This window comes from Octopus sinensis, linkage group LG5 (assembly GCF_006345805.1).
Source record: "Octopus sinensis linkage group LG5, ASM634580v1, whole genome shotgun sequence".
NCBI classification, from domain to species: domain Eukaryota; kingdom Metazoa; phylum Mollusca; class Cephalopoda; order Octopoda; family Octopodidae; genus Octopus; species Octopus sinensis.
The window spans coordinates 22,581,463-22,593,806 of NC_043001.1; the positions used below are offsets into that span (position 1 = coordinate 22,581,463).

The 12,344-nt window shown below is 36.5% G+C and overlaps 1 protein-coding gene across 1 annotated transcript in view; it reads right to left on the reverse strand.

Annotated features, from left to right (window-relative positions):
• The window catches only part of LOC115211650 (vacuolar protein sorting-associated protein 18 homolog), a 57,570-nt gene that overhangs the window by 38,603 nt on the left and 6,623 nt on the right, over positions 1 to 12,344 (reverse strand). The window contains exons 2-5 of the mRNA XM_029780285.2: positions 6,972 to 7,075; positions 4,234 to 4,307; positions 2,676 to 2,785; positions 900 to 1,051 (exon numbers count right to left, since the gene is read on the reverse strand). Of these exons, the coding sequence (XP_029636145.1) occupies positions 900 to 1,051; positions 2,676 to 2,785; positions 4,234 to 4,307; positions 6,972 to 7,043 (408 nt within the window). The 5' untranslated portion in view covers positions 7,044 to 7,075. The remainder of the gene's footprint in view (positions 1 to 899; positions 1,052 to 2,675; positions 2,786 to 4,233; positions 4,308 to 6,971; positions 7,076 to 12,344) is intronic.

The window sequence follows — 12,344 nt, forward strand, 5'->3', positions numbered from 1 at the left end:
CATATTCAAGGTAAAAAAAAGAGAAGTTTTTAATGCATTAAAGTATGTAATAGGCCCAACTTCATGTAAAGGATCAAAGGTGATTTTTTAAAGACATTTATTTTTGAGAAAAAGCATGTCTTGCATACCAGTTAATATGGTACTTTTAACATGGTGTTCAGAAAATTTATTTATTCTTTTAGGAATTGACTTCTTTTTTAAAATGCAGAAAGGTAAACGGCTATGTTTAAAGTCCAAAGGTTTAAAGCAAGACAGATAAGTCAGCCCATGCTGGATCTCAAATCAACACTGGTCTAGATATTTCAATAATTATCATCATTAATAACAAAATTTGACATCCATCACCAATAACCCAGACAAATTCAATAATCTTTTACTGGTATTCTAGATAAATACAAAACATATACAAACAAATGTGGTTGAAAAATGTTTTAATCTTAAGACCCGAAGTGTGAGTTTGGTCCAACTATAAAAATCTTGCATTGACTAAACCCATTTTGTTTATCATAGCCACAAACACCATAAAGGCTTTGAAGATGTAAAATAAAAATTGAAAACACTGAATCACAATCTGCATGGAATATGTCCATGCCACACTCCACACAATCAAACAATACATGATTGAAATTATGTGATGTGGTAGACTGTCAGGTATATTGTAATTACTGGCTATTTCAGTGCAGAGCTGATTAAGGCCACATAATAACAATCTTATCATGTTGTAATTATTATTAAAAAAAAAATGCAATAATTTTAATTTAGAAATAAAAAGCTAATAGTTGTAGTTCGAAAGTCAATGTCTATGTTTTAAAAAAAATTATATTTGGAAGAGTAATAAAAACTAAAATAATATTCGAAATACAAGATATATATCATAAGCAAATATTAAAACAACGAACCTTTAGTTTACTTATTGTCTTTGTTTTTTTAGAATTACGACACAAGTAATAAACCTCAGCTGATTGTTCCATACTGATGAGTAGATGACGGCCAGTTGGGTCGAGGAATATTTTGTGAATTCTATCCTCTATCATTTTTGGCAGTTCAATTTCTGCAAAAAAAGGCAAATATTGTTTCACTTCTGTATTTAGTCAGTAAGATTCTTGATGTGAATTTGTGTGTTGAAATAAATTTTGTTGTGTCTTGGGAGGGTCATCACACCAATAATAATAACACACACACAAGTTCACTTTCACTTCTTGAAGCTGTGTGTGTGTGTGTGTGTGTGTGTTATTATTGGCATATTGACTCTCCTCAGAACAGCAAATATTGTTTCCAATCATATATACAAACAAATGTTTTAACTTTACCTGTCATTGATACAAAAGATAACATTTTGTTTTTCGAAAATTTGAATTGAGAAAATATTTATGTTGCATTCAATACTTCCTGTTAGTCAAGCAAGTAGAAAAATGATAAAAGCCCATATAATAGTGTCTTACATAAGATAGGAAATAAATAAATTTAGAAAGAGACTATGAGCGAGAGTAATTTGAAGTCTTTGCTACTGATGTTTAGTTGGGAGAAAGACAAGTGTTAAAAATATTGTTCTATAGAAGTACATAATAGGGAGTGCAGATTCCTATTTCATCCCAACTGAAAATAACATATGCAATAATGAAAGATGCATTACATAAGAAAATGATGAATTTTTTGGCAAATTATAGTATGGCTATGTGTTGGTGATCCATGCTTTATAATTGAACTGAATTAATTTTTTTTAACTATCACCATTATCGGTATATATACTCCGGTGAAATTAAGAAATCAATTCGTAAATAAATGAAACTCTTGAATCCATCACTGTATGCACACACACACAGTTGCATATCTATGTATGTTTTTATGCACACATGTCTACGCAAATAAAGTACACCATGATTTATATACTTGCAGACAAGGGCCAATTCATATGAAAAAGAAAGTGAACAAAATAATACAACCCCTTGCTTATTGGGAAATTTGTAAGTTTGATTTAAAAAGGAGTGGCTGTGTGGTAAGTGTCTTGCTTACCAACCACATGGTTCTGGGTTCAGTCCCACTGCGTGGCACCTTGGGTAAGTGTCTTCTACTATAGCCTTGGGTCGACCAAAGTTTTGTGAGTAAATTTGGTAGACGGAAACTGAAAGAAGCCCGTCATATATATGTATATATGTGTGTGTGTGTTTGTGTGTCTGTGTTTGTCCCCCCAACATCACTTGACAACCGATGTTCATGTGTTTACGTCCCGTAATTTAGCAGCAAAAGAGACCAATAGAATAAGTACTAGGCTTACAAAGAGTAAGTCCTGGGGTCGATTTGCTCGACTAAAGGCGGTGCTCCAGCATGGCCACAGTCAAATGACTGAAACAAGTAAAAGAGTAAAGAGAATACCAATGCTCTTGAGATCACCCTTGGCTCTGTGGAACAAACCCCTTGTTTTCAAGTGATCTAAATTAATACCATCCACCAACAGTTCATTCTAATTTATATTCCAAACAGCAGTTTAATAATGACAAAATTATTGGACAAAAAAATCTCCATTTCTTTTCAAAATTATTTTAAACAGAAGCAGTGTTTATTAGCAAAAAATATGGTAACAAAAGGATTAAAAGCAATCTTATGTATATCTATTGTTTTAAATGAGCTAAGTGCAAAATATATGAACAGAAGATAAACAGTTAAGAAATACTAACCGTCTTGTTGATGAGGATGCATCATATCCACTCGAATAATAACATTGCTGCAAGTAGCAATCACTAGGAACCTACTACAAACAGTCATAGACAAAATTCTATCATGTGGTCTACAAAAGAAAATAATAATATATAATTGCAATAGTTAAATAATCAATATTAATACAAATATCAGTTGTTTAACCCTTTCAATACCAACCCGACTGAAACCGCCTCTGGCTCTGTAGTACAAATGTCTTGTTTTCATAAGTTTTGAATTAAAATCTTCCACCAAACCTTAGTCACAATTTATGTTCCAAACACTAGTTGAATGGTAACTAAGTTATTTTACTAAATTCTTTGTTATATTTAAAATTAATTGAAAGAAACACAGAGCATCTCAAAATAAATACGGTAATGAAAGGGTTAAACTTTGAACAAACTTTTAAGAATTAATCTTAGGGATTTCATCACAAATCAGTAAAATGATACTGAAATGATTCCACTGTATCTATTTAAATGTATTCATGCAGAAACTAATACATTTAGCAAGATTCATCAGTTTTACTAATACTTTTTCCCTTACAACTTTAGAATTATTATCATCATCATTCACTTCACCATACTTGCATGGGTCAGAGGGAATCTGTTGAGGCAGAATTTCTACAGTCTGATGCCCTTCCTGTTGCTAACTCTCACTTGTTTCCAAGCAAGAAAATATTTCCTTATGACCAGACATCTTTTACATGTAAGACTGGAAATAAACCTTTCACATGATATCTCGATAAGAGTATACAAAATCACATACACATGCATAAATGTGTGTGAGTGTGAGTGTAGCATGGAAAGCAGACGCTAAACGATGATGATATATATATATATATAATATATATATATATACACATACAACAGATTATAGTAATAAAACTGATAATCATCCAGTATAGTGGAGGTGCATGGCTTAGTGGTTAGGGTGTTGCACTCATGATAGTGGTTGTGGTTTTGATTCCTGGACCGGGTGATGCATGGTGTTCTTGAGCAAAACACTTCATTCTCATCATCATCATCATCATCGTTTAACGTCTGTTCTCCATGCGAGCATGGGTTATATATATATATATATATATATATATATATATATTGTTATATTTCGGAATGGTCATATTGCCAGTTTAGCCAAAATATAACAATATCTGTTTCAACACACGACTTCACATAAAAAATCTTGCACAACAAATATTTAAACGTACTATATATATATATATATATATATATATATATAGATATATATTATATATATAACAGACTTCTAACAGTTCTGTCCACTAAATCTATGCACAAGGCTTTGGCTGATCCAGGACTGTGGTAGAAGACATTTGCCCAAGATGCTGCGCAATGGGGCTGAACCCAAGACCACATGGTTGGGAAGTAAGCTTCTTAACAATACATTTACACCCGCACCTGTAAATCATTCATTTAATAATCACTGTAGAGTTGTAAGTGAATAAAAATGCATATTATCAGACTTAGCAACTTAAGAATTGATGAAATTCAAAATAAACAAAAAAAACAAACTTACTTGTATTCATTTTTAACTCTTCTAAATATAGGTTCTGTTTCACTGGTTGTCCTACCAGTATAGTGAGACACCAACTGAAAAAAAAAAGGATCAATAAAATATATAATTGCATATTATAGTAACAACTTTTCTTGTTTTTCCCCTTACCTCCTCAAAGAAAACACATATTTGCTGCTCAGCTACCTCTTAGGGAAAGAGGAAAATACCTATAGTTTGCAAAGGCAAAAGATCGTTGGTAAAAGTTCTAAATGAGAATAAGTTTGTGTGGAAGCCAACTCCTACCACACATTTCTGAATGAAACAAACCCTGATTGTTACATACCATTATTATTATTTAATGTCTGCTCCCCATACTAGCATGGATTGGACAGTGTGACAGGAGCTGGCAAGCCAAAAGACTGTGTCAAGCTCAACTATCTGCATCAGCATGGCTTCTATGGCTGGATGCCATTCCTCATGCCAACCACTTTAGAGTCTACTGTGTATTTTTTGTGTGGCAACCACTGAACTAAATTCGTTTCCAAACATTTGACTCATTAGTTCCATGTTGAGGCTGGTTGATTTAACAGCCTAAGATATTTAATTATTGAGGTAGGTTTAGCTGCAATTTGCCTCTGTGCCACTAGTGCAGGAGTGTAAAAGCAAAGAGGGATTGTGTGCATTAAAATCACTAATGATGATGACATCAAAGAGGTGTCAACATAGCCATCATCCATTTTTCCATGTAGGAATGAGCTAGATGATTTTCTCCAATATAGTACCTCGCCACGTGTGGTCTTTTGAGATCTCCTTTGTAAGGTTCAGCACCTTGAGATCAACCACATCATTTCTTCTTCTGTAGGTTCCCTGTACTTGGATCACCAGGCATCTTTTAAACCAACCTTCAGGTGTGGCTGTGCGATAAGAATTTTGCTTCCCAACCACATGGTTTTGGGCTCAGTTTCACTGCATGTTACCTTGAGCAAGTGCCTTCTCAACATAGCCTTGGACTGACCAAAGCCTTGTGAATGGATTTGGTAGATGGAAACTAAAAGAAGCCCATTGTATATATACATGTGTGGGTGTGTGTATATATATCATCATCATCATCATCATCGTTTAATGTCCGTTCTCCCTGCTAGCATGGGTTGGACGGTTCAACCGGGGATCTGGGAAGCCAGAAGGCTGCACCAGGCTCCGGTCTTATCTGGCAATGTTTCTACAGCTGGATGCCCTTCCTAACGCCAACCACTCCGTGAGTGTAGTGGGTGCTTTATACGTGCCACCTGCACTGGTGCCAGGCGAGGCTGGCATCGGCCACGGTCAGATTGGTGCATTTTACGTGCCACCTGCATGGAAGCCAGTCGAGGCAGCGCTGGCATCGGCCATGATTCGGATAGTGCTTTTTATGTATCTCCAGTCCAGGGGTCCTGGCATCTGCCGGGTGCCAGTCATAGGATTGGTTCAATTTCGATTCCGATTTCACTTGCCCCAACAGGTCTTCGCAAGCAAAGGGGAGTTGACATAGGTGCCTGTCGTCGGATGAGGTTCGATATCGACTTCGCTTGCCTCAACAGGTCTTTGTGTGTCCAAGGGAGGAAAGGCATGCATAAGTGGGCTGGACTCACTTGTCCTGCCTGGTCTTTTCACGCACAGCATATTTCCAAAGGTCTCGGTCGCTGGTCATTTCCTCAGTGAGACCTAAAGTTCGAAGGTTGTGCTTCACCACCTCGTCCCAAGTTTTCCTGGGTCTACCTCTTCCACGGGTTCCCTCCACTGCTAGGGATTGGCACTTTTTCACACACCTACCTTCATCCATTCTCGCCACATGACCATACCAGCGCAGTCATTAAGACCCAAAGGTGTCAGGTAATGCTGAATAAGTGCTATAGACAGACCATAGTTAAGTTACAGATTTGGTAATATTGCAAATAAAGGGTTCAACGTTGGTTCTCTGTCAGCGTGTGTATATAAGAATTTTTTGTGTAATAAGATAAAAAACCAAGGCTGTATAGATATTAGAGTATTTAAACAAGGTTTTACAGCTGTTTCTAGGATATTAATTGATAATATCCCTTCATCGGAGATGGTGTGAGAGGAAAAATTAAGTCATAGTTAGTTTTGATACGATACAAATAGAGAATGAGGTGGAGGAAAGGAAATAGATGTAAGATATGTATGGGTATTGAATTTGTAAATCCATTGTATAGGCATAATGGTATATATGCAATATTCCAATATCCGTTTTACAGGCATAATGGTATATATGCAATATTCCAATATTCGTTTTATAGGCATATATATATATATATATATAATATAATAATATATGTAATAGGCATCCATATTAAATTCTTCTGTGTGTTAGAGTCCTCAACCAATGTTTGGCGATTATCCAAAAAAGCTGTATTAGCTCTTAGTGAAGAATAGCGTCATTCGGGAGGTAATTTATTGGTAAAAATGCTAAGATCACAAAAGAAAGAAAGAGACCTCAATATTATGTAAATAGAGGAAATTTATTTGTAAATTAATATGTTACCATTATTCAATAGCCAAAATAAAACTCTGAGTTTTGGATGCCGAAGTGGAAACTCCGAAACTCAGAGTTTTATCTTGGCTATTGAATAATGGTAACATATTAATTTAGATATATATATATATGTGTGTGTGTGTGTGTATTTATGTATGCGTGTGTGTCCCACTACGCATGGAAAGTTGCATTTCATATAAAAAGAAATATAAACATTATAACAACTTACCAAAGTATCATCTTGTGGAGGAGCAGCAACTCTGGAAGATTCTTGCTCATACTGATCAAGAATGGATGACATGATGTTCAGATTAGAAAATACTTTTTATCAAGCTGAAATAATAAAAAAATAAAACAATATACTTTAGAAGGTAAGGTTAAACAAACCAAATTACATCTTAAAAACTTTGCATATGTGTGTATGTGTGTAGACCCAGGAAGACATGGGATGAGGTGGTGAAGAATGATCTTCGAATGTTAGGCCTAACAGAGGTGATGACAAGTGACTGAGACCTTTGGTGATAAGCTGTGCTTGAGAAAACTCATCAAACAAAGCGAGATTGTAGTCATGACTGTTGCCAGTCATGTGAATGACACCTGTGAAACTCTAATTTCAGCCATTGCCAGTAGCATGATCAACGAATGTCGGACCTCACAGAGGCAATGACAGGTGACTGAAACCTTTGGCGATATGCTATGCTTGAGAAGGCTCTTGTCAAGCCAAGTGAAATTGTAGTTGTGGCTGTTCCCAGTGTCATGTAAATGGCACCCGTGCCAGTGGCACATAAAAAGCACCCAATACACTCTTGGAGTGACTGGCATTTGGAAAGGCATCTAACCGTAGAAGCCATGCCAAATCAGACTGGAACCTGGTGCAGCCCTCTGGCTTACCAGTTCCAGTCAAACTGTCTAACCCATGCCAACATGGAAAGCAGATGTTAAACAATGATGATGATATATATATATATATATACAGAGAGAGAGAGAGAGAGACACACACACACACATCTATGTACATTAAATACATCCAAATATATACATTATATACATCATACATACATACACATAGATAATCATAATGCATATTTGTGTTAAAGTTGTATTTTTTAAACCAGAGTTATAGGGTAGATTTTTCAGATGTTCACTATTACATGACTATAACTTGTGAGAGGGATGCAATTCAAGAAACAATACAAGGCATTGTATCTTTAACAGAACCCAAATTGATCTAAATGAATAAAAGAAAAAAAATGTCAATAGATTAAAGTAATAAAACCGATAATCATCCAGTATAGTGGAGGTGCATAGCTTAGTGGTTAGGGTGTTGCACTCATGATAGTGATTGTGGTTTCGATTCCTGGACCGGGTGATGCATGATGTTCTTGAGCAAAATATTTCATTTATGTTGCTCCAGTCCACTCAGCTGGCAAAAATGAGTAATCCGGCAACAGACCGGCATCCTGTCCAGTGCAGAATATATACATCAAAGAATCTAGGAAACTGGCCTTATTAGCCAATGGCCCCAAAAAGACCGTTGATGTTTTTTTTTTTTTTTTGGTATGCATCAAAACACACTATTGATTCAAATTATGATGAATGTAAACAAAGTGTGCTTTTAGAAGTGCTGAGATGTACAGATAAGGAAATAATTTATTCTCAAATGCAGAATAATGCTGATAGAATAGCAGGAACAGGATAAAATATCCATATTTTGTGGAAATGGCCCTGTAACTCTGATGACTATTTATATTTGCTGTTTTACTCAGATGCATACTTGATCAACTACCTTCATCAAAGTCATACTAATCACAGTATGGGATATTTATTTTTAATTAGGTTATTCAATGCAGTTGAAGGCTGTCATCATCATCATCATCATCATCGTTTAACATCCGTTCTCCATGCTAGCATGGGTTGGACGGTTTGACCGGGGATCTGGGAAGCCAGAAGGCTGCACCAGGCTCCAGTCTTATCTGGCAGTGTTTCTACAGCTGGATGCCCTTCCTAACGCCAACCACTCCGTGAGTGTAGTGGGTGCTTTATACGTGCCACCTGCACAGGTGCCAGGCGAGGCTGGCAACGGCCACGGTCGGATTGGTGTATTTTATGTGCCACCGGCACGGAAGCCAGACGAGGCGGAGCTGGCATCGGCCACGAGTCGGATAGTGCTTTTTACGCCACGAGTCGGATAGTGTTTTTTACGTACCACCAGACCAGGGATCCTGGCTGGTTCAATTCGATTTCGATTTCGCTTGCCCCAACATGTCTTCGCAAGCAAGGGGGTTGGTATAGGTGCCTGTCGTACGGTCAGATTGGTGTATTTTACGTAAATATTAAAATGAAAATGATAAAAACAGTAAATGTAAATGAATTTATAAGCATTATATATCCATACAAAATTGTAGAAGAAATTTAACATGGCTTTATATGTGAAAAGCACTGGTGCTGGTGCCATGTTAAAAAGCCCCTAGTACACTCTGTAAAGCGGTTGGTGTTAGGAAGGGTAGCCAGCTGTAGAAACCAAGCCAGAACAAACTATGAAACCTTAGTACAGCCCCTGGCTTTTCCATTTCTTGTCAAGCCATCTAACCCATGCCAGCATGGAAAACAGAGATGTCAAATGTTGATGACAACATTGATGACATAGTAAATCTTAAATATTTCAAACACAAAAGTTTGCTAATATCATGCAAAAAAATTACTCTTCATCATCTTCAGCACTGAGGAAAATCTTCATAATCTTCAAAACGAAAGAAATCATTGTACAGCTCCTGTTCATTATCCTTATCTGTAATCATAGACTGTATATCATCTGCTACTTCTTCATCATTATCATCATCATCATCATCATCGTTTAACATCCGCTTTCCATGCTAGCATGGGTTGGACGATTTGACTGAGGTCTGGCGAACCAGATGGTTGCACCAGGCTCCAATCTGATTTGGCAGAGTTTCTACAGCTGGATGCCCTTCCTAATGCCAACCACTCTGAGAGTGTAGTGGGTGCTTTTATGTACCACTGGTACTGGCAGTGACCATGCTCAAATGATGCTTTTTATGTGCCTCTTGCATATGGGCCAGTCCAGCGGCACTGGCAATGACCTTGCTCGAATGTTTTTTAGGCTAATATTTAGAAGATGGGGCTAGCAAAATATATCAACCCTAGCACTAGAGTAGTACTTTATTTTATCAACCCTAGAAGGATTGAGGGCAAAGTTGACCTCAGTAGGATTTGAGTTGAGAATGTAAAGAACCAGAATTAAATCCTACAAGGCAATATCAGAGATATTTGTCTTCTGAACCATCCAATGTTTTTTGAAAATTCCAAAAATTAACAATCCATTCACACACCAAAAGCAATGATGGAGTCCACATACTGTCTCCTCTCATACACGATTCTTTATTTCCTTAATGCATCCAGTTTTTCCATTTCACCTTCTTCATTTCCTTAAATGTCTTAAAGAAACCTAGTTCAAATGATTGAAAAAACATTTCTAAGTCTTTAAGGAATTACTATTGCTATGTCAGTGTCTTGTGATTGGACACTATCAACAAGGCTCATTCTTGTTACTCAGATGCTCCTAAACAAGCAAAATCTATTCCTTCCAAAGTTCACCTAGTTCTAAATTCAAAACTTCCTTTAACCATTTCCATCATCCATCTTGATTTCTAACCTAATATTTAAATGATTTATATAGCAAAACAAAATAACTGTGGAAAAATACATTTCCTTACCATAACATTTATACACAAAATAATCCTTTGACTTAGCAAGTGAATATCTGCTAACTGTGAAAAAACTAGGATTGATATTTTCACAAGATAAATGGAAAATTCCAGATTTTCAACTTTTTGAAAGAAAATTAATTTTTACATACGATTTAGTCTTCTTCAAGTATATATTGTACACACACACACACAAGCATATACACATGTATTTTATATATATTTTTCTTGGCTGTCACTTGTTATCAAGTACAAACTGACAGCATATTACTTTTAGCTCTATATATTATCATCAAGATTTAATGTCCATGTTCTGTGCTGACATGGCTGGATGGTTTGACAAGATCTGACAGGTTCAAAGACAACGTCTTGTTCCAATGTCTACTTTGGTAAGGTTTCTATGGCCTGATCCCCCATCCCTAAAAGCAACCACTTTACAGCACATACTGGGTGCTTTTTCCATATCACCAGCAAGACAAGCCATCTAGGAGAGAGCGTTAAATCTATATAAATATTCATATGGGAGAGACATAAACTCTTTAAGCTGTAGCAAAGGTAAACTGTCAAGGGGAACAGTAACTCTGAATGAAAATTGATACAGAGTAGAGGGAACACTCAAGTCCTGAGAAGCAACCTCTTTAGTGCTGAAGAACATGATAAAATGCCCTGTATAGCATTTGGTGATAGGAAGGGCATCCAGCCAATAAAACACAACCAAAATCATGAAAGACTTCAATACAATGAATAAGTCTGTGTATACAGGACTAACACCATGGTTGTGCTGCATATGACAGTAAGATGGTTAGGTAGAAACATGTGTTAATTTCTTCATTGCCATCAAGCAATTGTACACTTCTTTCCAGGAGCAGTAAATAGGTAAGCATTAACCCAACCAACACCAGATACTTCTTTTCATATCAGGTGGACAAAATTCTCAGGGCTGCAATTGTAAACTGTAGTGAAATAATAGAACTCACTAGGGTGGGGGCAAGTAGATGTGTGTTGCATGCAAGAAATGAGATGGAGGAGAGCTGTAGCCAGACTCTTCACATGTACAAATTCTTCAAAAATAGGACTTGCTACCATCAAGGAACTAGCCATGCTTGATGTGCAGAAAGGAGTGGGTAGGAACACCATATGGTGTACTTGGTCTAAATTATGGACACAGGCAAATACAGATAGAAGACTTCGTATATGGCAGGTATATGGAGATGATATATGCAATAAGAGTTCATGGAATATAGTTTCTGTCAAATGCCTGGAAGGTACCTTAGATGTAACTGATGGCTTTTGATACCAAGGTAATCTAATTAACAGTGGGAGGAGGTGTTCTGAAAGCATAGAATCAGAGTAAGAATGGATTGGAGCAATTATAAAATGTTCAGGGAGCTATTACATCTGCTGGCAACAAAGAGCTTTTTCTTCAAAGTGAAGGGTAGATTGATATGATGCATGTGTATAAAGAGCGATGATGTATGGTATTATGACATAGGTTTTGAATGCAGATGATTTGTAAAGACCAGAAGGAAATGAAGTAAGCAGGCTTCACTGAGTGAGTTGAGAGAAAAATTGGATATAAAAGGAATCAGATATAATATGCAAGAGAGAAGACTATACTGACATAAGTCTGTGATACATATGGAGGAGCCAGTTATATAAAGAAGTGACATATGTTCATAGTGAATGAGATTTGTGGAAGAGTGAACACAATAAAGACTTGGAACAAAGTGGTGAAGAACAGATCTAAAGATGTTGCATCTCATTAGAGTCGATTGGTGATATGCAGTGTTGGAGAAAACTCAGCTACCTGTGCAAATATGGTGAATTGAATTGGAACATTATAAATGAAGGCTGAGAACATATATATGTGTGTGCGT